This window comes from Solanum stenotomum, chromosome 8, assembly GCF_019186545.1.
Source record: "Solanum stenotomum isolate F172 chromosome 8, ASM1918654v1, whole genome shotgun sequence".
NCBI classification, from domain to species: Eukaryota; Viridiplantae; Streptophyta; class Magnoliopsida; order Solanales; family Solanaceae; genus Solanum; species Solanum stenotomum.
In genome coordinates, this window is record NC_064289.1 from 28,865,524 (window position 1) to 28,891,577 (window position 26,054).

Genomic DNA, 26,054 nt, shown 5'->3' on the forward strand with positions numbered 1-26,054 from the left:
CTTAGATCGATTCCCGATCTTCAGTTCAGCAGAATCAGTTGGTGAGTCCTCATTCTTCGGGGACAATAGTCATGAGTTTCTTTTCAGTGTTTTAGTCTTTAGTTTCAGTTTTGCTAGACTTAGCTGGGGCCTGTCCCAGCATTTCTAGTCAGTTTAGAGGCTTATTTCAGACATAGTTAGATTCAGCTTAGTGTTTTGAGTTTGATATTTCTTTTGTATTAAACTCTCAGATTTGATATATTCAGCTATAGTATATGGGTATTCCCCATCTTTTCAGATTTAATTATGAATTAGCTTCCGCATCAGTTTATTATCTTTAGTATACTCATGATCATGCCAGCAGGGTTAACTTGGGATCACTTGTGGTCCTAGGTCCCGTGTCCGCGTCTCGGGGGTAGATCGGGGCGTGACAAAAAAGATAAAGAGTCTGAGCAGTACAGTACTTACACAGATTTACAAAGCTGAAATGCAAGGCTCACACTCTCTATCAAGCTCGGTATGAACCTATACCGGAGAGTACACCTGCAAGAAAAAATTGTTCAGCTAGAAAGAGGAAATTAGGGGACAAAATAAGGGAAAGGAAAACAAATCTTTTGGAAGTTGCAAGTCACAATATACAAAGAACGTTGGTCATTAAGGATGTTGATTATCCAAAGAAGAAGAGTCAAGAACTTAGTGTTAAAGAACACCATCGTGAACATCTTCAAGCGGTGGTCAGAGAGAAGGAAATGGAGAAGATGGAAAAGTGGAAAGAGCTAAGTGAACTAATTAGGAAACCCTACTTTATAGGGTATTGTATGTATAACCTGATGGGCTGGTTTGGGCCGATCAGGTGACATTATTTGTATGCTTGAATTATTGGCCTTTTTAAGGCGTTAATAAAATGGACCTCCTGTCCAAATTATTTTTTTTAAAAAAACCAAATATGAAGAAATTGAAAAACATTTTTCGGAAAATGTTTTCCTTCATACCAAATGCACCCAAAATGTTGTATAAGTATGCTTTGATGGCCAAAGGTTTTCTTGTTCATCACTAGAAACATCTCCGACTTGATGTCAAAAGGTTTTCTTATTCATCTCTAGAAACATCTCCGACTTGTCCATTTTCGAATGCTAGATGTAATTTCTTTTCTTAAGTTTCATCCAACAACTGAGAGTATGTGTCCTTGCTGGGCTATTTGGTGCTTTTATTTTAGGGAAAATTACGCTGATAAGCATACTTATACTAGTTAATTAGCTAACATAGCTATAGTTTGAATCAATTATGGTTCGCAAGCTTAACTTTAGTTGTAATTACGTTGCTTCTCTCCTCACTTCCCCTCTCTCGCCTCTCTCCTCTCTACTCTTTTATACATATACAAATACTCCCTTTGTCCCTAATTACTTGTCCACTTTTCCTGTTATAGTTGTCCCTAATTACTTGTCCATTTTGACAAATCAAGAAAGGACAATTTTGTTTTACCTATTATACCCTCAATTAAATGACTAATTACTTTGAAAATGCAGAACTTTTCATCCACTTCATAATTAATAGGGGTAAAATGATAAACTCACTATGTCATTAATTGATTTCTTAATAGGTGTGTCAATTCAAAAGTTGACAAGTAATTAGGGACAGAAGGGGTACAAATTATCAGATACAAATTATACATATACATATACTATTATATGTCAGATATACAAATACAATTAGCCTCTCTACACTCTGTGGCTCGCCTCTTTCCTTCCTCTCCTAATCTCGTTCACCATTATATATTTTCTATATATATATATATATATATATATACACATATACACATACACACACCAATTACATATATACAATTATTTGACATATATACATATATAGTTCGCCTCTCTCCACTCTCTTACCTCTCTCCTCCCTATCCCAATCTTGTTCGCCTCTCTCCTCCCTCTCCCAATCTCGCTCATCAGATATACAAATACATATGCATATCAATTACATATATATAATTATTTGACAAATATATATATACAATTCGATCGATATGCATATAGAGTTCGCCTCTCTGCCCTCTCTCGCTCACCTCCCTCCTCCCTCTTAAATGTAGCTATAAATCGTAATAAGCAGACTATAAATATTATACATAATTAAGTTATTTTTCGGTGGCTATAAATGAAAATTCGTCATTTTAATCATATGCATTCTGCAATTTTATCATAGAGCATGACTTGAGAATTTGACTAATTACATCTTCTTTGTTTGACTGTTTTGGGTTATGAGATATGCTTTTCTCTATCTTTAATTTATTATTTCACTTCTCTGACTTGCAAGATGTCATTTTCAAAATATGTTCATAATCCATTCATTTGTATGAAACTGTCTCTCTGAGTTCGTTCTGGACTTTGTTTCTCCATTTGCATTTTGAGTGTGCTCCGTAGGCCCAAATGCTACATTTCTCGAGTCAGCTTCATCACTCATCCAAGGGAAAAGTAACCTTAGTTACAGATATCGGAAAGCAAAATAAGTTGAAATGCTAGATACACTCAGTATACATCTGATATACAATCATATACATAAATATACAGTCATTGTATACACAATATACAGGCAAAAATGGGCCACAAATCCTCAGATCTTCATCAACAAATTTGGGCTTTGAGTCCAATAATTTGGATAGCAGGGAATTTGGGTCAAGATGGCCCAAGTTTATTATTTCTTTCACTGTTTTGATTATTTGATTGCAATTTGTCTGGACTAACTTTAACTTTAGATAATTTAATTAATTTTCCTAATAGAAGAACTAATTTCTTGCGTGTTGGTTTATTTTGATCTAAAGAATTTCATTTTATCAACTTTTATCTTTATTTACTTAATTCAAATATTTAGTCAAATTCTTTACTTGTCTCAAAAAATTTAAGTTATTATCTTTTAAAAAATGATTCAAATATATTTTGGCTAGAAATTTACTTTACTCAATTTACTTTAATTGGTTAAGTGGAATTTTTATAAATAAATCACATAATGTTTTCTTTACTTAATCATTTTTTTAGGATAAGGCTCAAGTACCCCCTAGACAGTGGCCGAAATTTTAGAGACACACTTAAACTTAACTAGGGTCCTATTACCACCCCAAACTAATTTAAATGGAATAAATACACCATAAATGTTGAGGTGACATGAAGAGTGTGCATAGTCTCTTGAAGACATGTGATGAGTGAACAAATTGGACACGTGTTTTTTTTTATTGGTAATTTTATAATTAGTTAGTCCATATAATTCATTTCTTTCTTTGTAAAATATTTATTTTAAATTCTTTCTCACTTTAAAATTTTTATATTTTTCTTTCACTAATTTCTTATTTTTTCACTTTTAATTATTTTTAAAATTTATGTGTATTTTTTAAAAAATAATTAAAAAGTGTTCTTTAATTTTAACGTATTAATTTTTTTTATGTTTTATTTGATTTTCTTCACTTGTTTTGATATCCTTTCAAACAAAAAACTTATTTATATACAAGACATTTGAAATTAAATTTGAAATCAAATCAAAAGGAAAGACAAAGAAAATAAAAAGAATAAATAAAATCAATAGAAAAATAAAAGAGAAAAAACAATGAATGAAGGTTAAAAAAGTTTTGATTCAAGACAAAAAAATATGTGTATTAACTTAACTTAAATACACGATAAAGAAAATATTATTTTTTTTAAAAAAATAATTATTTTTTAAAAAACATTTACACATGTGGTAGGCGAGTGTGTACAATCACAGTCAACTTGGGTGGTTAAAAGTGTTACGCCAGCACAAAAAATGTGCACATACGAAAAATGATTTAGGGGGTAATAGGACCCTAGTTAAGTTTAGGTGTCTCTAAGATTTCGGTCATAGTTTAGGAGATATTTCTACCTTATCCCATTTTTTTTATCCCAAAGTTAGTCAAATATTCTGGTTAAATCGTCGGATAACTGCATGTTAGCAGACACTTTGAGTGCTAACAACTTTTCAAAATGGAAATGTGAACCTCGTACCAATTTTCTCAAATTTTTAAAGGCTTAGATTTCATTTGTTTTCGTTAAGATTAAGATGTCTGATCGCATATCTGAATGACTAGGATGTTGTCTCCAGATCTGAACACTGAATAATTAAGATTGTTTTGTTTTTTTATGAATGATTTCTAGATGTTTAGAAGTAGTTTAGAGTGTTTAGAATCAATAGGGATTGAAGGAACACTTTAACGGAACTCAGACGGGTTAAACAACTGAAGACAAGATGGGACAGGCGACCCTGGCGCACTGAGTGGCTCTGGGCGCCAGCCCCTAAACTATTGAAAGGTAGTTTGGGCGCACTGGCTAGCGTAGGGCGCCAGGCCCCAAACTACAGAACACAAGTGCGGCGCACTGAGTGGCGCGACGCCCCATGCCCAGATTTTTCGATGAATTTTCTTACTCGTTTTCTAACCTCAATTTACCTAGAATTGAATGGTTTCTTCCCATCTCACTTAGATTCGAATACCCAACATTAGTATACGATAATCCACTCAAAACTACACCCAAAACACTAAAACTCATCTCAAGAACTCATCAACAACCCCATAAATCAATATTTCGAATGAACTTCAAGAAAACTCATCAATAACTCCATTTCTTCGATTTCAAGAACGAAATTGTACTGAAAATAACATGATTGGCGTGTGGGTGAACGAACCCAACACTATGAGAACTCACATACCTCTTAGGGATCAAACCCTTGACGAAATAACCTTCGAATTGCAAGAAACTTGAAGAACGCCTTGATTTTTCTCCTTTTCTCTCCTCTTCTTGAACTCCTCTCAAAACCCTAGCGTAAATTAGGATTTGTAAAACTGAACCAAATCAGTTTAGACCCCTAAGTATTACCAAATTTTGATTAAATCTGAAAGGGTAAGGAAAAGACCAAAATACCCCTCTTAAATCCGGGTAACTTCCCTTAATTGGAAAGATATATTTTCAAATGATCATATATCCGTCATCCGAACTTGAAAATTAGCTAACTCCATGGCGTTGGAAAGGGGATTCCAAGACCTTTTATTTGATAGCTTATGGGCCACCTAACTTGTCATGTACTAAACGTTATGGTCGTTTGAAGTTGACCCTAAACTCATACTTAGCATATCTTGCCAAAATTTTCAATTTGACTCTTTCCAAATTAATTGTTTCTATATTTAGCTCTTTCTAGGGCGAGATGTTACAATACTTGCCCAAACTTAAACTGAGTTGCGAGGAACTGAATGAGGAACTAAAGATGTGCCTTAATAACTTGAAAATGAAGAGCTCAAGAGGAATTGAAAATCTTTAACCTAAAGTCAATAATTTGCACCTTTTTATATAAATTAGTTGAGTTAGGCTTTGTTTATCCTAAACGAGTATATGTGTATATATATAATTAAATTAAAATTTAGAAAATGAGAAACCAAATCAAACCATTTATAGTCGGGTTGATTTGATTTTGGGTTGTTTTTTAGTTAATACCAAATCAAACAATTTATAGTCAGGGTTTTTAAAATACCAAATCAAATCGAACCAATTCACTAGTCGGGTTTTTTTGGTTAGACTCGATTTGTTGATTTGTGCGGTTCGCGGTTTGATTCTATTAATCCCTACATATATGTGTGTGTTTAATTCCTTGAAAAGTTCTCACATTTAAACAAAAAATCCCTCAAATTAGAGATATCAAATCCTCGTAATATATCCAATTTTTCAAAATATCACCCATTAATTTTAGCACAATTTCATGAATCTGTAATTTGAATTTAACCTTTGAAGCTTTCTCCATGGTTGACAATGAAATTTCGTAAATCAACTCGAGCTATGATAGCTGCGAATTATAATTTTATTAAATTATAGTTATATATTCCCTCTGTTTCAAAAAGAATAGCTTCATTTCCTTTTTATTATGTTTAAAAAAGAATGACCCCTTTCCTTTTTTGACAACACTTTAATTTCAACTTTCCACATGACATGTTTAACGCTACAAGGTACATTTAACGTAGCTTTAATTTAGAACCACAAGATTAAAAAGTTTTCTTTTTTTTTAAACTCCGTTCCAAGTCAAGCTAAGACATTTTTTTTTAAATGGAGGGAGTATATTTTGCTTTACTATGTAATTTTTTTCTTAAATAAATACCAAACTAAGTTAAAAATGATGAATGTGGTGAAAGAAAATTAAGACCCAAAAACACATGCAAAAAAAAAAAAAAAAAAATCGAAGGAAAATACGAGCAACCAATGAAAATGAGGCAGAAGATGTTGATGATGAGGCTTCCGACGGTTATTTGGACATTGTTGTGACGTTTGGCTCGTTTGCTTTAAATATCCTTCATTTCCCCCCGGGCATATGCTTTCCGAATCTCCCCTTATCCCCTCTCTCTCTTCCCTTACAAATTCAAATCTCCCTTGAACTGCTTACTCTCTATCCCTCTCCAATGGCGTCCTCGACGCCAGTGCTTCAGCAGCACAACAACCTTCTTTTCACTTTCACCTCAAAATACACAAATTCACTTTTCTTCTTCAACTCTTATAGAGACTCTTCTCTTAATTATGTAACGAAGCCTCTACCCTCTACATCTTCCTCTTCTCTGTTTCCATCACCATTTCAATACTCGCGTCCTTTAGTTCGACTCACGCGCGTTACCACCGCGCCTGTAGAGTACGTGCCACCAGCACCTGACTTTGATTTTCACAAAGAAATCGCCAGGTTAAAAGATTTGAAATCGAAGCTTGATAATTGTACTAATTTGAAGGACAGAATCAGAGTGATTGACTCTGATAGTCGTGTAAATTCCTTTTTTTATTCGCATAAGAATTCGTTTTCTAGGGTTTTGGACACTTTGCATTTGGATAAGTATGAAGTGTTTTTACTTAAATGCGTGGTTGCTGCCGGGCAACAGCATGTTTTTGGTGATGTTTGTACAGAGTTTGACGCCACAAGAAGTTCACTGAAGAGTGCTTTTTATGCTTTGGCGGAGATGATTGACAATTGGGATGTAAATGAGGGTATTGGTCGCCATGGTGTTAATGGTTATGGCCTTGGAATTGAAGAGCTTGAGGCATTGAGGTCAATGTTGAAAATTATTGCAGAGGTCGAGCGGTTTTATGATTGCATTGGAGGAATAATAGGGTTAGTTCTCTATGTTTTGCTCCCATTGGACTTAATTTCTTCTGTTACTTATTAATTTCAACAAGCTGAACCTTGGACGCTGACATACAAGTTTGTATCCAGACTTTTGAGATCCTTCATTAGAGTATAATAGGTGAGTGCCTGAACAGTGACAGTAAGTACAATGAAAGGAGATAACAAGTTTGCATTTCCCTAGTGAGTAAGGGCGTTATAAACTAAAATTTGAAGCTCGTAAATAAACAAGTTAAGTTACTTCCTTAATGAAGTGGGGGAGAACCATGGGGTCTCTACTTCAAATCCCAGCAGAGAAAAAAAAAAACTAGGTTAATTCTTCCATTCTACCTGAATCTTGGTGGATCACGTACCTTTGTGCTGGTGGGGGTAGACGTGCAAGCTGACCCAGACACCACCATCATTTAAGAATTTAAAACCTTACTATCTATTATTGTGCAACTGCGAAGATAGTACTTATTATTAATGAGCATATGGAAAGCACTCAAACTTGCCTAATACTTTTGCAGAATTTGATGTAATATAATTAAATTGGTTGCTGTCCAATTCAGTTTTTCGAAGTGCTTAAATAATATAATGGAAGAACACCAAGTGTTCAAAAGTAAATTCCTTTTACTAGGTGGTTCAGTTACTGATTTTTGTGGACAAACTTGAGATAACACCAAGTGTTCAAAAGTAAATTCCTTTTCTAGGTGGTTCAGTTACTGATTTTTGTGGACAAATTTGAGATAGCATAAATTGTATAAGGCTACTTAAGTACCTACAACTTTCTGGAGCGCAAAGAGTTTAGTGTTTATTTTTAAAAGTAAATGTTAGTTTCCTTATGCTATATTCGCTTCATCTCATTTAATATGTGCTGAGCTGTCATACTCTGATATGGCTACTTAAGTACCTCCAACTTTTTGGATATGCAGAGTTGAGTGTTTCTTTTACCCGTAAATGTTAGTTTCCTTATGCTGTATCCCCTTCATTTCATCTAATACTTGCTGAGCCTTCATACTCTGATATTTTTCGCCAAATAAGAAGCTGTTAGTATTCAATTTTATAACTTCTCCTTTAAGCTTTGTACACCAGGATCTTTAGAAAATCATAAAAAATGATTTTCTTTTATTTTGTTTCAAAAATAATTTGTTATCAAACCTTCCCATCATTGATCTATTTATTGATATGTCCAGAGCTTTTCAAGCTACTCATGCTAATGAAATACAAAGTTCTTGCTGCAGGTATCAAATCATGGTCCTTGAGCTTCTTGCTCAGTCAACTTTTGAACGACCGTGTCTGTCCCATAACTCAGATAGTTCTCTCAGGCGTGACATAACAGAAATTCATCCTCCAAATGTGCTTGATCTTTCTCATGATTTAGAATATGCATCTCAAGCAGCTATATGGGGAATCGAAGTTAGTCAATGCTATATTTTATAGATGTCAATGCATGTAAGCTGGTATTGATCTACTCACTGTTTAACTCTTTTGAAGGGTTTGCCAAACATGGGTGAAATATATCCTCTTGGTGGCTCGGCAGACAGGCTGGGTTTGGTTGACTCAAACTCAGGTGAATGTCTTCCAGCTGCAATGCTTCCATACTGTGGGCGTACTCTATTAGAAGGTCTTATAAGAGATCTTCAGGTAATCGAAATACCCTTATCAAGTGATTTGTTTCTGCATTCATAGTGTTCTAAACCAAATCACAACAGAGATGATGATATCCTTTAACTACTGTAAGGCTAGGGAGTACCTGTATTTCAAGTTATACAGAAAACAATGCATCACTCCAGTTGCAATCATGACAAGTGCAGCAAAAAGCAATCATGAGCGTGTCACCACACTCTGTGAGGAACTCCGCTGGTTTGGAAGGGGAAGATCAAAGTTTAAACTTTTCGAGCAGGTAAAAATTTGAATGCTTTCCGTTCCTATGACTCCATGATTTGATGTGTGTTCTTATATATATTACATAATCTGTTCATTTGGTGATTTAACTTGTCAATTGCTAGCCTCTTGTTCCAGCTGTTAGTGCAGAAGATGGGCAGTGGTTGGCTGGTAGACCATTCAAACCTGTATGCAAGCCAGGTGGTCATGGGGTGATCTGGAAACTTGCTTATAATGAAGGTGTTTTCCAGTGGTTTCATGATCATGGAAGACGAGGTGCAACCGTGCGACAAGTCAGGTTAACTTCAAATTTTTAACTGTGTTTTAAAATAATTACTAATTAGAATAAAAAGAGAAATTGTGGTATAATCTATGTCTTGAATATGGTTGACATTCTTGACTATGCAGTAATGTTGTGGCAGCGACAGATGTGACTCTTTTGGCTTTAGCTGGAATTGGTTTGCGTCAAGGAAAGGTATGGAATTATACCATGTCAGTTAATTTAAAAAACCATGCAGTCTGGGCAGTAGATAATTAGAGAATTGGATTTGACTGCAATCTATTCTTGATATTCCTGGATCACCCAATTTTGACAGTCGGGAGGAGATTAAATAGGACTTGCTGATTAGGCAAATATGAATCCATTTAGTTCATGATATTAGTGCCTCCCTCACCCTGGGAGAAATCAATATTCTTAAATATTGGATTAGCAGGAACAGTTTATGGAACACAAGATATGTTTATTAAGTAACTTGCTCTGCTTGGAGAAGCCAGGACAAGAGTATATTTTGGCCTAGCCATGTTGACCTTATGCCTTGTTTCTTTCTTGCTCTAGACTGGAATCTTACTGTTATTTACTTATTATAGTTGTGGTCATATCCAAAATTTCCAGAAACTGGGCTTTGCTTCGTGTAAGCGAAATGCTGGTGCTACTGAAGGCATAAATGTTCTTATTGAGAAGAAGAATCTTGAGGGGAAATGGACTTGTGGTATATCCTGCATAGAATATACCGAGTTTGACAAGTTTGGGATGACAGATAATCCCCTTTCTTCTTACAGGTACTCTATGTCATTTCTTATTCAAATTCGAATGATTCCTTTAATTGGATCCTTTGGTCAGCTTATCGTCCATTCACGAGTTTTAAAATGATGACATCAAAAAAGGTATCAAAACGAGTTTCTGCTTGTGACAGTAGCTTTAGCATTCTGAATGACCTTGTATGTAGTCTCTTGAGAGTACCAGCTGACACTAGGAATTTCCTACTACAAATTGATGCTGTCATTTGTAGCTTCCGGAATCAACTTTTCTAAATAGCTTTTAATTGTTGATGCTATAAATTTCCCTGAACCTGACATTATGGTCCATGATCTGAGGTTGGTGATGCATGTACATAATAAGAATGAAGACAAATGGCAATCAAGTAGAGTCAAACAGAATCCAATTCTGATGCAAAAATTCAAATTAAGGTGTGCCTAAAAATTACCTTATGCTCTCAGTTGCTTTTCTGGAAGTGTAGAAACTAATTTTATGTTGATGATATTAAACTTGAGAATTTATTACTGCATCAAGACTCTTATTGCATGTGTGGAGGACTTGTCACTATGGTAGTTCATTCTCTTGATGTCCATTGGGTTGATTCTAGGGAACCTGTGGTGCATCAGAGTGAAGACTCAGAACACCTTTCGTCTGTCTAGATGAAATGTCTTATCCTTTTGGATTAACGTTTCCAACCTTCCATTCTAGTGTTGTTGCCTCACTTCTTAGTTGATGCTTACATGATATTCCCTCCATTTCAATTTATGTGGCAGTGTTTGATTGGACAAGGAGTTTAAAAAAGACTTGCTTGTAGTTTTAAACATGCCATTAGATTTTTGTGACTGCAAAAGCATGCCATTAAGGGTAAAATGCGAAGTGTAAAGTTGAAATGTTTCCAATAATAAAAGGTGTCATTCTTATTTGAACACACTATTTCTTGTATAAGGTGTAAAGCTGGCCTCTTTGTTTGTAACTATAAGCACAGTTTTATCATTACTTTTTCATCCTTCTGTCCAACTATCCATGGTCATGATGATCTTATTATAATTACTCTTAACACTGTAGAAAATTCTTATTCCGTATCTTCGTCCTTTGTTAAGTGTACAGGACGAATTTCCTGCCAATACAAACATTCTATATGTTGATTTGCCCTCTGCTGAGCTTGTTGCTTCAAGTAATGATGAGACTAGTTTGCCTGGAATGGTGCTTAATGTGAAAAAGGAAATCACATTTGTGGACCAGTTTGGAAGCAAGCATAGGTAAGATATACATCTTCTGGGTGTGTAAGCTACTCCAAAGGCCTCTTTGTCTTTCTTGATTGGGACATGTGCTGATTGTCAAATTTATTGCTGATAGATTCCATGAATACAAAAAATGCATTGAACACCAGAGATGAAAGTATCTCGGTTTGTTATAACTTCCAGCTCACCTGCATTCTGTTTTTCACTTAGAATATATTGACCATAAAGATTAAAAATGCTTCCCGCATGAAATAATTCCAGCTCACCCACATTCTTTACTTTCTTAAACTCCGTGCCAAATCAAAACAAATTGAAACGAAGGAGTAATTTCTATTCTTTTACACCTAGCACAATATCTATTTTCTCTTCCCATTAATATTGCAATACCTTGGTCAGAATTTTGTACAATTCCTATGTAAAAATACAGCACTTTAAGCGATCAATATTTTAATGAAAATTGGAAGACCTAAGGATTCTAGTTATCCTCACAATAAAGCTAGTGTCAGTAGCATGTTACACTATATTAAAAAAAATAGTTACTTGTGAAATATCTGAGGGAAAAGTTGGTATATTGAATTTTGTTTGACTAATAACTTTGACGTATGCTCCTTATGATTTACTGGACTAGCACCATGTTCTGAACTGCTGGACTTCAAAAAGATGATTGTGTCACATATATAACCCTTCCTATAGTTTATTCTTGATGGGACATCACATGTGCCTTGGGTATAAATCTGCTGTGAAAAAAAGGTTTGTCTCTGGTAGTTTCCAGTTGGTTCGTGCCACCACTTCCTTTTGAAAGAATAGGGAGTTGTAAAGTCTCTATGTAGTTCTCTAGTAATTTAATAATAGTAATTCTCTTCTGCACATCAGTTTGCTCTCATGAATATATATAGCTCCTCTAGTAAACTTTAAATTGTTATAGTGCCGTGTCAAATCATTATCTTTTTGTTTGAAGTTTTAGGATCAAGACAAACTGCCATCACTGTCACTCTTTCCAAAAAATGAAAATTGAAGCATAGCTCAAAAAACAATCAAGAATTTTGAGGATGACTAGAAGTTATTTAAAAGTTTAGTCATCAACTTCAACAACACTCTAAAAGAAAATTTGAAATGACTGCACTGTTTGAAGCACTCAAGGAAAAGGCTGAAATGGGTCCTCAAGATACATTGCCTAATCTATGGCCGACTATCAGTTGTATAGTGGTTCTATCCATGGATCCATGGTTCCGAAAGAAGTATCTACTTAGCTTTCTTTTTTGGATGTAGTTACCTTTTTTAACTTTTGACTATGCGAAGTTTTTATCCCTGCGTTTGGACGTTTTCCCATTGTATTATCAATTGTTTCCTGCAGTAGCTTCGTATTTGACCGAGTTCTCAGTTCATTAACAATAATTCAGATATGCTAATTCTTTACTGATACCAAGCATTTTACTTTCTATTCCAGTGTCCGAGGTGGCCGTCTTGAATGCACAATGCAAAACCTTGCTGACAACTTTTTCAATACATTCTCATCTCAATGTTATGATGGTGTCGAAGGTCTAACACAGCTATTTTGAGTGAAGTTTATTTTAGAATTTATCATAAACCTGGCTTGATGCAGTTTTGAATGAACTAATTTGCTTATATTGCAGATGAACTAGATACTTTTATTGTATACAATGAAAGAAAGAAGGTGACATCATCTGCCAAGAAGAAACGTAGACAGGGTGACACGTCGCTTCACCAGGTTCTACATAATTTAGTAGCTTCTTTGAGTAATCCGGAACATGCATCATGTTTTCCCTGATAAGCAAATTCTTGACCTAAAACAATAAACAACAGCGTCCCTTTTCTAACAGTTTAAGTTTTGTTTTACCACAATTGAAATGTGATATAAACTGTAAGCTTGTAGATGTAATGATCACACAATTTAACAATGTAGAGCAGGCAGAGGTCATCAGTTTAAGTTTGCGGCCATGCAATAACTGAAGTATCTTCACATATTTGGTCTAAGTAACATAAATAAATAAGCTGACAAAATTAACAAAACACGAATATGCCATATCTGCAATCTCTTTCAAGACAACACTATTGCGCTGAATATTTTCAGGCAAATATTGCATGTGTTGTACTCTATTAAATGCTTGACTACTAACTTGTTAATTGTTGATAATTGATATTATCAACAGCCATTGCACTTTTTGTTGTTCATTTTGGGTTTCAAATGATTAAGATTGTTTATGCCTGTTTGAACAATATTTGGTTTAAGTTGAAAAAACTGAGTATTTGTAGTTGATTACAAAGACTGTTTGGAAGTTTGATTTGTAAAAATATCTATGTCAAAACGTCAACTTAAAATAGTTGATTCACTCAATGTGTATAAAATAGTTTTTCTTTTAGTGAAGTAACAAATAATTATGGACACTCCAAAGAAGAAATGTTCAAATCAAAGGAAATGAGGCTGAAAATAATCAACTCTTTATCAATTATATGAGGTTATTTGCAGCTGAGGGAAAAGAAAATAATGGATTTACATTTCTGGTAATGAGAGTCAAATCCCAAAGTCTAACATCACAGTTTTGGTGAATCTGTAATTTAATGGCTGTGTTTACTTTTTCAGAAATTAGATGAGATCAGAGGTACTACTATAACTCATTGGAATCGAAATTGTTCTTTGCAGACTCCAGATGGATCGCTATTGGATATAATGCGTAATGCCTATGATATTCTTTCTCACTGTGAGATCAAACTTCCAAAGGTATATTCTTGGGCTAAACTTTCGGCATTTGTGTCCGTACCTCTTGGAGTAATTATCTAGTTACTTGAACTTGGTTAGTGTGTGACTATTAGAGAGCAATTTATTCCAGTCTGATTCCTCAGAGCACCTGTTTCTTCTGAAGTTAGTACACTTCTTTATACTCTTTTTATATATATCTACAGATTGAAGGTAATGAAAAGTATGTTGACTCTGGGCCTCCATTTCTAATTCTTCTCCATCCTGCTCTAGGCCCCCTTTGGGAAGTAACCAGACAGAAGGTAATCCAGCAATTGCCTTCTGTTAAAGTGTTTCATTGACTTGCATTGTTTTAATTTACTTCAGTTCTCCCTCATATCTGGAATTTTTCCCTGGAACCTCCAGAGCATAGAGCTGTGACTATGATTTGAAAATTGGCCTTGAAAAATGATATCTAGACCTTATTTATCATTGGACATACTACTGTTTCTTCCCTGGCCATCGTCTACCTTCGTCAAAATGCTAGTAGCATAATTAATCAATTTACATTATTCCAGTCTGGCATGCTTTACTATCCTGAAAGTTGTAACCTTTTCTTTTGCTTTGTCTCTCTTAGTTCCATCGAGGTTCTATCTCTAGGGGTTCAGAGTTGCAAATAGAGGTTGCTGAATTCTTGTGGAGAGATGTGCAGGTTAGGATTCTTGGTTCCCCCGGCAGGTCATACTTTTCTGCTCGTTATGACCAATTTGCTTGGCTTTGTTTTTCAGCTTGATGGGAGTTTGATCATTTTAGCTGAGAATGTTCTAGGTTCTCCAAGGATTGATGAAAATGGTGAAACCGTTCTTCATTATGGAAAAAGGTAATGAAGTCCACCTGGTTGTTTGATTCTTGAATTTACTAGTTTGGAAGATGTACATTTAATGATAAAATCCTTTATGTAGGTGTGGGAGATGTAAGCTGGAGAATGTCAAGATATTGAATGATGGAATTGATTGGAATGCAAGAGAAAATTTATACTGGAAGCACGATGTGCAGCGGTTTGAGGCAGTAAAGGTGATACTTCATGGAAATGCAGAATTTGAAGCAGTGGATGTTATATTGCAGGTTTGCTTGACTTTAGATTATATGATTAGCATTTGAACATGCAAAAATGTAGTTGTGAATTCTTGTTGTACTTTGGGAGTTACGTTATCACCAACTTATGCAAATATGACTCTGTTAAGTTGTATGTTATAGTTTTCTGTCCCAGATTGCCCTTGGAAGAGGGAGGGTTTGTTGAAAGTAAATAAAAAAGCTAAAGGGCAAGATAATATCACTTATGCTGATGATTAACTTTGGTCATGCTACCATGATTTGGTGTTTCTGTTAAAAGGAACTTGAACTATATGGCTTACATGACTCATTATTCATGAATAGGCCCTATTGAAAATCCTGTTACTGTGCTTTTTTGTTTTATTTTATCAGATGCTGAAATGTTCCTTTATCTTGTTTTTTCTGAATGCAGGGTAATCATGTTTTTGAAGTTCCAGATGGTTACAAAATGAAGATAACAACTGGAGATTCAGGTTTCTAGAACATTTGATCTAATATATGCTTGTTTTACTCTTTCATTATTTTGTTAGATACATTTTGCGGAAGCATTTCATATTTATTAATGGTGGCAGTAAACTTTGTCATGCTATTGTACAAAAATCACTTTAATAACTAACCATGTTTAACCAATTTTCTACTCACTTTTTAAATAATCAAAAACCGGTTTTGATAAACCAAACCAAACCAGCCTTTTAATACAGGTTTTAGGTATTGCGCTTCTGGACACTTAAAAGTAATTTGGACATACTATTGTCAATAGAGTTATTCTTTGCATCTTTTCGCATAAGCTTCTTAGTGAGGTATTTGTTAGACAATTAGAAAAGATGTTGCACTGGTGAAAGCTGACAAGAGTATGTATGAACCTGCATTTATTACCGAAAGGTCTTGTAGAACCCAGGTACGTGTACCAAACTTTACTAACATAGTAGTAGTAGTTACATTGTATATACAGATATTAGTATACATACATTCTCAAGCACAAAAATATGGGGTAAATAAAGGTTATCCTGGCAGTGTATGTGTACCTAGGTTCTATAAGGCCTGAAATCAGTAACAGATGCAAGCACATGTGGGGTAAATAAAGGTAAGTCTTGAGAGGGTTTGAGAAAGACACCTTGAATAAATGCAAGTTTCCTGGGGCCGTATGCTTCAGTTGGAAAATGATCTTACTGATATATATATAGTCCACTTCCCAACCTTCTGACTTCCAATTGGGTGAGGGATTCCCATCTATAGAGAAGTTGGAAACGTGATCTGTTCTTGGGTGCATTCAATGTTTAAATGTTAATGATAAAAAAATCTTTTCTTTCTTATATAATCCTTCCGTTCACACATTTTTGTGTACATACCTGTATATATGTAATTACTGCTACTGTGCAGGTAAAGTTTGATACCGACTGGCTTAAGTTTAGTGTCCATTTTTTTCGGTTGAAAATACTGAGTTTTATTTACTAATTGTGTTCCTGTTGTTCAGGGTTAGCTGTTGAACTTAAACCTATTGAGAATAAGTTGATGGAGTCTGGAAGCTGGTTTTGGAACTACAAGATAATGGGCAACCATGTTCAGTTGGATTTGGTGGTGTTATAGGAGGATTGACAGATACCTACCCACTTTTGTGAATCATGGTTCACAACTGGGGCTTGTAACTGGTTCAGGCTTGGTTGAACAAAAGTTGAACCACTCGACTCTGCATCAGTTTTGTGATAATGAGTCTTAATGCCATATAATAACAAAGTGATTGAGGCTGTTTGTAATTTAGTTGTAAATCATGTGCAAGCACAATTTTACAACTCTCAATACCACTGTTGTATATTTTCTTTCCTTTTTTCCCCTGTATAAATGTGAATAATTGAGTTCCACTCCAGGTTTCCTGGTCATTGTTGTATACTTCTTGATTTCTGTAACAAGATCGATTCTATGAAAGATATATGCTCGTGGATCTATGTTTACTTTTATGTTTCTAGGTTGATGGGAGTTGGGAATAACCTCTTCTCTTTGGACTGAAGTTGCAGTGCTATCTTTCGAGGAAAAAGAGAGCAAGGCAACTAAAATATGAAAGAAATTGCAGATTTTTCTTTCCACGGCAAAGGTCTAATTAGTGTGTGAAATGTGAACAATGCATTGTCATAGATTATGTTGGCCAGAGACGAAGCTGTTTCTATCGGGAGTCGAAGTTGGAGAGAAGCATTTTACTCGCTATTCTTATCATGATTGCCTTTCTGGTTACTAATGCTAAAGCAATTATATTTTGAACTTTTGATCAAAAGTTCTATTGTCTAATCTCCATTTGAGTATTCTCATCTTACTATCGTTTGCACTTTGGCAGTGCTTTTGCTGAATATGCTTTCTGATCTGACAAACTCAGGGTCAATACATGGTGAAAAATTCCCCCCCTTGATTTTTTCTCTCTTTTTTTTTTATAGTCATATCAGAAGGTTTTTGATGGAGCAAAAGCTGAAACTATATACTGACTCATAGTAATTTGCATTTCAATGTTGCTTTAATGAAAAATGGTTTTACAACTTGATTGGATGTTATCAGGTTGAAGGTGAATGGATAAAGGTCGAATAACAATAAACTAAGGTGAAAAGTATTTTCATCTAACAGTGTATTCATTTCTCTAATCTGTCAGGCCTACTGAGATTGAAAGCAGCATCTATTAAGTAGTCTTAGGAGTGCATCAGCCTTTCTTCGAGCTCTCAGAGAGCCATCAGCAGCCAAGCTCTGGAGAGAAGGAATACTTCTCGGATTCATCAATAATCTTCCCGCTATCTCCTCTCCACTATCCTTGCAGAGTCCTAGCAGAAGTGTTATCGAATGATCCTTCCCTTTTGAAGATCCAAATCTCAATAGATCAACAAGAAGAGGCACCAAGATCCTACTCTTTCTTAATGCTTGTAGCCCTTCGTTGCATCCCAAGATGAGGGCAAGAACCGCCAAGGAATCATCAGTTATACCAGCCTTGTCGTCCATGAGAAGATCAATGAGTAGGGGAACAGCTCCTGTAAGCACTATACTTTGCCTATTGGCATCATAGACCGCAAGATTAAAGAGTGCTATAGCGGCATCCCTTTTCCCTGCTGTAGTTCCGTCTTTTAGAAGTCCAACCAAAGCTGGAATGGCTTTGGTACGTGCCCCAATGATTACCTTGTATTCGTCTATTACAGACAAGCTGAAGATTGCTGCTGCTGCATTTCCTCTTGCTTCCATTGTTTTACCAGATTGGAGAACTCCAATTAAGCTGTCGATAGCACCAGCAGACATAATCAGGATCTTGTTATTCTCATGTATTGAGAGGTTGAGTAAGGCTGTGACTGCATTCTCCTGGATTCTTGGATCGCGGGAACCTAGCAGAGTCATCAGAAATGGAATAGCTCCAGACTCAGCTATGATCCTGCGATTGTCCATGCCAGATTTCGCGAGCAATCTTAGCTCATATGCTGCCTGTCTCTGTATATCTGGAGACCCTGTTGCCAGTTTCCCAACTAAAAACTCTGCTGTCATTTTGACAGCATCCGTGGAAGCTTTAGTAGCAGAAATGTAGTCAACCGCCTTGTCATATTTCTTAATCTTACTACTGCTACTCTCTGAATCTGAAGGAGTTGATTTGAATTCTGTTATTGGGATGTTGTTGTCTTCGCACCATTGTTGTATTAGACTTTTCAGTGCATAGTTGGGAATTAGAGCCATATGTATGAGCCTCTGCCCACTTTTTGGACATGTGTGGTGCCCTGAATTTATCCACTGAGCAATTGAATTTCGATCATAAGTATGCCCTGATGCTACTATCACGGGATCCCTTATCAAGTCAAGTGAAATTGGGCAGCGTAATTCATCAGGGATGTCGGAAACCAGTGAATAACACGACGAGGATTGATCAGGAAGAACATTTATCGATACGGTCTGCTTCAAATTTTGCTTATTCATAAGGTGTTCTTCTTCCAAAATTGCAGTTTTTGACAAGGAGATCAAGGATATTAGGCTGTTGATATTCGAGACAGCGATAAGACCACCCGTGCCTGCCTGTTTCTCAGCTTGTGTCTCTAATTTTGAGATCTCTTCCTCATAGTCCAATGAGGTTCTCAAACCAATGCTATTGAAACTCTTTTTCACTCTCTCAAAGTCAATGAGGCCTTTGTTCTTGCTTTTCCTATCACAGTTAGTTGCCATCAACTGCAGAATCTCTTCCCTTTTCTGAATGTCTTGGGGATCAATGAACAAATCAGCCCTTTTCGCCTGCTTGTGAAGTAGCTCCACTTGCTCCTTGGTGTCAACAGTCACATTAAGCAACCTCAGAGGTAAAATATCAAGTGCGTTGTCCATCTCCTTGATGAGTGCATGAAATTGGTTGGAAATCACTTCTGTTTGCATGAGGTTCCACAAAGAGCTTCCCTCTTTGCAAATTTCAATAAGCAGCTTTACCTTTTGTATGACACATGAAAGTTCAGCCAAGCAGAGGATGGAAGATGGTGGAAGTCGTGCAGCGGATGATGTTTCTTGCATTTCTTCAAACAATGAAGTAAGAATCTTGATCCTTCTTACCATACTTGAAATGTTTTTCATCTGTACAAATGGAAGCTTTTCCATTGAAAATACTTCGTTAGAGATGTGAATAAGTGCTTCCAGCAAATTCCCAGTTGGGGGATATACTGAGGAAACTATGAATTCATTCATGCTTGTACGCGTTGCTATTTCATGACTAGGTAATATTTAAGTTGTTAGTTAAAGAAACTTTCTATATTCTGCCAAGGGGAAAAAAGTCATGAACTCTTCATGACTTTTTCTACTTGTAATCTTCTCTAGGTAATAGTTAGATGGCTAGTTGAAGGGGAAAGCAAAAGTCTTAAATTGCTGCCATTTGGAGGACATTTCTAGGCTGCAAACTTTATTAATTCCTATGGCTAATTTTATATTCCATAATATGTAAATGTCAAATGAAATAGAGGGACCTGTTAAATGCTTTCGTCTGCTGGTAGCCTAACTAACTTATTCAAACATCCCTTGGATTTGTTTTTTTCCATGGAGTATTGTCCTTTTCTAGCTGCTAAAACTGGATATTTTGCTTCCAGTCTAACGACTCTTGTGGTCATTTTGTGGAATTTATCTATTTTTTCTATGGGTGATTTATGATTAGCGGGGATGAGTACCATGATTTTCGAGGCAATCAAATGAGTTTCAAAAAAAATAATTTATATTGAGAGTTTATGTAAGATATGCATAGCGGGTGTTTATATTTTGGCATTTCATTTTTTTTTGATACGTTCAAGGACAAATATTATTTTAAGTATCTTTAATTTTAAAAGGGGCATTATTTTGTATTTAATCAAGATGAAAGGGGAAAAGAAAAGAAGTTTTAGGGGTCGTTTGGTGTTAAGGATAACACCAAATATTTTGGGATTAAACTATGGTGCCACTTAATTTGTTGTTTGGTTGGCAAGTCCGGGATAATTTATCTCAGAATTAGTAATTAATACTGAGATAAGTTATTCATCTCCTTAGGTGGAATAGTAATGCTAGGATAAAATAGGTGAAATGACAAAAGTATTTCTTTAAATTTTTTTTATACTTCACTTTTCACATCTATGTATATTCACATTATTTTAATACAATATATAATAACATTCACAACCTTCCCTATTCTTTAGTTTCATCATTTTCATGACAATTCTTCATATTTTTCTATTAAAAATTTACACAATATATATATATATATATATATATATTATATTTATTTGACTAATTATTATGTTTATTTATATTTTGATTTCTTCACTAATGAATTACATACTTTATATTATACATTCTTTTAGTCAGTTGAAATTTTGTATTTGTAATTTGCCCATGCTTTGCGCGATCTTATGATCTTATTAAATTGATGAATAATTTTTCTCTTGATCATTATTTAAACACGCAATTTTTTTAAAAAAATGGACATAAATTACAACATTTCAAATTGTCATCCGACAATAGCGTGCATCTTCCGTTGACTTCCCAACTAAATGATGTTTCATGAATTAATCAAGCATCAATTTATCTACATTCTATTTTACGACATAGACTTTACGTTTTGTCAAGAAAATCAAAAGTTTTTCAAAATTATCACTATTAAGATTAAGGGATGATTTAAATGTTGGACTTGTTAATAAATAATACAAACAAATTAAGAAAAAATAAGTGGATGATCGTCTTGATTACAAATTGTTGAGCATAATGTTCATTCATTCAATAATTTGCACCATTCAAGTTACAATCCTCCAGGCATGGATGGAGCTACACTAGGCTGAGGGTGTCCAATTGGACTTGACACTCTTTATTGGAAAATTATATCGTATATATAATTTTAGATGATTAAATAAGTCATTTTGGACACCCTTGACCAATAAAGTTTATCAGCCCAGTGGTTTTGTTGCCTTTGTGACCAGCTGTGCAGGGTTCGATCCCCCCAAATTATATTTTAAAAAAAGCTCCTAATTAACTTCTAATTCATAATTAACAATCTTTTACTTTACAAATAATTCAAAAATAATATTATCTATTAAATTATCATAAATTAGAGACTAGCAACTTAAAAAATTAAGGGGAAAAAAAGTTTAGTAGCGAATTGAAATTTTAATTGATTTGACTTTTGACTTTTTTTCTTGTCCTTAAAAATTTAAATAAAATTCAAAAGTATATTTAATTTAAGTTAATAAGCAAATCCTATTTAATTTAAGTTGCATTATGCGCCTTTCCTTCAATCTTCTCCACGTCTGGATTGGGTCTTATCATAGCCAATTAGCGAAATGAAGAGTGATGTAGTTTGTATCCATAAGCATTTTATGTTACAAACAATTTCTAATTAAGATGCATGCATTTAATGCTTATAAAAAGAAGGAAAACACATTCTTTGGTATCACTCTACTAGAAGTAAGTAATTAACCATTGGATCTCTTCCTATTTAACAGACAACATTACTTTTTTTATTTATTCAGGAAAACACTTTATTGCATTACTTTAAAACATGTTTCAGATGTCTATAAGACATCATTGCATCCATTACAACACAACTTGGAAAGGCAGAATCCCAAGAAGTCCTATTTATACATGAAATTAAGATTTTTGCTAGATTATGGGCTAATACATTCCATGTTCGAGGAATATATATAATCTTGATTTCTTCAAAAGACTTCATCATGTTGAGAAGTTAGTTCCAGATACAGCTGTCAGTTGATAGGCAAATGTTTTAGTTAAATTAAATGCATGTGATTCTGTTAGATGTGTCAGTGAGTTGGTTAGTGAAAGTCTTCATTTTCTATATATGTACAGAAGTTTATTCATAGAAGAAGTAATCCTTTTCTCTGTATCTGTAAGTCATTGATTGTATGAAATAAGATGGAAGTTTATCTCTCAGTTTGTTGAATTTTTACATGGTATCAGAGCAAGGAGGATGAATCTAGGGATTTATCTCAGCTGGAATTGACGATTTCATCTCAGCTGGAATTGACGATAGATCGAGAGATTTCGCAGCTCAAACATGGCAATTGAGGAAGTATTGACGGGAGGATCTGTTGACAGAGTTCAAGGAGAGTCTGTCAATGGTGGATTGATGGCACTTGATCACAATCATCCACTCTATTTAAGCTCTTCTGATGTGCCAGGAGCTCTCTCTGTTGGTATTCAACTAACAGGCATGGAGAATTATACGTTATGGAGTCGAGCTATGGAGATTGCCCTACTCGGACGAAACAAATTGGGTTTTATTGATGGCTCTGTTCTACGCTGTGATTTTGATGGTGTTTTGAAGAAAATTTGGGATCGATGCAATGCAATAGTGATCTCTTGGCTCACCTGCAATGTGAGTAAGGAATTGTTGAGTGGAATTCTCTATTCATCCAGTGCACATCAGGTATGGCTTGATCTGAAGGAACGTTTTGATAAAATAAATGGATCTAGGATTTATCAATTGCATAGGAGTATTTTCACCCTTACACAGGGCACATCATCTGTTTCTTCTTATTATACAAAATTGAGAAACCTATGGGATGAGTATGACTCTATTTTGCCTCCTCCTAGTTGTGATTGTCACAAGGCTAAGGACTATGTTGAACAGATGCAGTATCAGCGATTGTTACAGTTTCTGATGGGTTTGAGTGATAGTTATTCACAGGCAAGAGGTCAGATTTTAATGATGCCTAGTCTTCCTAATGTGAATCAAGCTTATGCTTTAGTTATACAAGATGAAAGTCAGAAGGGAATCGCTGGATCTATACATGAAGGGATTGAATCCTTAGCAATGTATACTACAAGGAATCACAGGCCACCTCATTTTAACTTTCAACCTCAGTTTGATTCTAGACAAACTCCTAGGAAGAACCATCTGTATTGCGATTTTTGTGACATAAAGGGACACACTAGGAAAAATTGCAACAAGCTGAAGAGGTGTGATCATTGTCGTACGACTGGGCATGTGAAGGATAATTGTTACTTACTTATTGGATATCCAGAAAATTTCAAAGGGAAGAAAAAGGCAAATGCAGTTATAGGGGATGGTAATATGTACTCACAGATGCAGGACTTGCAGGATCACAAGGAGAAGAAGGCTCACATAGCTATAGGAGAACATCAGATGGGAGATCAAGTTACACAGGAGCAGTTATTTCAGATGTTGAACAACACTTCACCAGAACAATTGAACCATATTTTCAATATGCTGAAAAGGGACAACAACAACATGGATCCTCAAAAGAGTGTCAATATGGCAGGTAATCCTTGTTCTCAATTGAAGTGGATTATAGATACTGGGGCTACAGATCACATGATACATAATCACATTTACTTGCAAGATGAAAACATGATGAATAGGATAGGTAAAGTGCAGCTGCCTACAGGAGACTTTGCTACTGTTTCACATGTTGGAAATTTTCAACTGAATGATAATGATATAATCAGAGATGTATTGTGCATACCAGAATTTAGGTTTAATCTTTTGTCTGTAAACAAACTGACAAAAGAGTTAAACTGTTCTGTCTCTTTTTTCCCTACATATTGTGTGTTTCAGGATCTCTTATCTGGGAAGGTAAAGGGGATTGGTAGAGTAGAGGAAGGATTATATGTGATGGACTCGAAAACAAGACCACACAAGGACATGATTAAGACAATGTCTGCAGTCAAGAAATGAGATGCAGGTGCAGAACTTTGGCACAAGAGACTAGGGCATGTTCCCATGGAAGTTCTTAGAAGAATAAAAGACTTTAGTACTTGTAATAGTTTTACCATTGATAAGTGTGTCATTTGTCCACAAGCAAGACAGACTAGAAGTCAGTTCCCTGTTAGTCATACTATAGTTGCTGATATGTTTGATTTAGTACATATGGATGTTTGGGGTCCATATAAGGTCACCACTCATAGTGGAAAGAGGTTCTTTCTCACTTTAGTGGATGACAAATCTAGATGGACATGGACTTTCTTAATTTCTTTGAAGTCTGATGTAATTGTTGTGCTAAAACATTTTCTGGCAATGATAAAGAATCAGTTTGGGAAGTGTGTTAAGGTTTTCAGGTCTGATAATGGAGGAGAATTTCTAAACTCTAACTGTCATGATCTCTTTATGTTGCATGGGATTATTCATCAAAGATCTTGTCCACACACTCCACAGCAAAATGGAGTTGTGGAAAGGAAACACAGACACTTATTAGAGACAGCAAGAGCTGTAAAGTTTCAAGGGCATCTACCAAATAGGTTTTGGGGAGAATGTATAGAAGCTGCAACCTATATTATTAATAGAATTCCTTTATCTGTATTGGGGAATAGGTCTCCTTATGAGGTATTATACAAAAGGCAACCTTCTCTGGCTCACATCAGAGTGATAGGTTGTCTTGCATTTGCCACAAACCTGAGAAGAGATGACAAATTTGCACCAAAGGCTAAGAAAGCAGTATTTCTTGGCTATGCTGTCAGTCAAAAAGGATATAAACTATTAGATGTTGAATCTAATGTTGTTTTTGTTAGCAGAGATGTGATTTTTCATGAGACTGAGTTTCCATTTCAGTCTCTAGGATTTAGAGAAGATGCAGATCATGAACCCTCAATATCATATTCACATGTAGAAGACAGTGAGCTCACACCATGTGTTGTCCTCAGAAGTGCAACACCTATTATTGTAACTGAGGACACAACAATATCTGCATCATCTAGTGGTCATTCTCACAGGGATCCTAATGATACTCAACTATCAGACAATGCTGCTTCTGTTACTTCTCAGGACCCTGAATTATCAGTGCAGACTCCTATAGTTGTTACCAGAAGGTCAAGCAGATCAGCTAAACCTCCAATTTGGCATACAGATTATGTTTTGACAAAGAAGAATACAACTGCTAGCAGTTGTTCCTATTCTATTTCAGATGTAGTGGACTACCAGAGCATCTCACCTACATATAAAAGTTTTGTCACTAAGTTTTCTCAAGAGAGGGAACCTACTACATATCAAGAAGCCATTCTAGATCCTAGATGGGTAGAGGCTATGAAGAATGAGATACAGGCATTGGAAGAAAATCAAACATGGAAGATCACTCAACTGCCTAAGGATAAGAGGGCAATAGGATGCAAATGGGTGTACAAGATAAAGTATAAAGCTGATGGGGAGGTTGATAGGTTCAAGGCTAGGTTGGTAGCCAAGGGCTATAACCAAAAGGAAGGGCTGGACTATCAAGAAACTTTCTCTCCAGTTGTAAAAATGGGGACTATTAGAGCAGTCATAGCATTAGTTGCTGCACATCACTGGACTGTCCACCAGATGAATGTTTTTAATGCATTCCTTCAAGGAGATTTAAATGAAGACGTGTACATGGAGATACCTTTGGGTTTTGTCCATAAAGGTGACAAGGGGGTAGTGTGTAAGCTCATCAAGTCACTTTATGGCCTCAAGCAAGCAAGCAGGCAATGGAACATTAAACTGACAACAACCCTGGTTGATTCTGGTTTTCAACAGAGCAGTTAT

The 26,054-nt window shown here is 35.4% G+C and overlaps 2 protein-coding genes across 2 annotated transcripts; one reads left to right on the forward strand and one right to left on the reverse strand.

Annotated features, from left to right (window-relative positions):
- Window positions 1–6,329: 6,329 nt before the first annotated feature.
- LOC125875283 (UTP--glucose-1-phosphate uridylyltransferase 3, chloroplastic) lies at window positions 6,330–16,927 on the forward strand. Its single transcript, XM_049556386.1, has 17 exons — window positions 6,330–7,116; window positions 8,352–8,526; window positions 8,605–8,754; window positions 8,852–9,013; window positions 9,120–9,292; window positions 9,403–9,469; window positions 9,887–10,053; window positions 11,131–11,289; window positions 12,719–12,810; window positions 12,906–13,000; window positions 13,934–14,011; window positions 14,194–14,289; window positions 14,604–14,678; window positions 14,755–14,846; window positions 14,929–15,091; window positions 15,492–15,552; window positions 16,554–16,927. The coding sequence occupies exons 1-17, from the start codon at window positions 6,422–6,424 to the stop codon at window positions 16,664–16,666; spliced, it is 2,613 nt and encodes an 870-aa protein (XP_049412343.1). The 5' UTR covers window positions 6,330–6,421; the 3' UTR covers window positions 16,667–16,927.
- Window positions 16,928–17,573: 646 nt separating this feature from the next.
- LOC125875284 (U-box domain-containing protein 1-like) lies at window positions 17,574–19,882 on the reverse strand. The gene has a single exon (XM_049556387.1). It carries the CDS (start codon window positions 19,751–19,753, stop codon window positions 17,714–17,716), a length of 2,040 nt encoding a protein of 679 aa, XP_049412344.1. The 5' UTR covers window positions 19,754–19,882; the 3' UTR covers window positions 17,574–17,713.
- Between the last annotated feature and the right edge of the window lie 6,172 nt (window positions 19,883–26,054).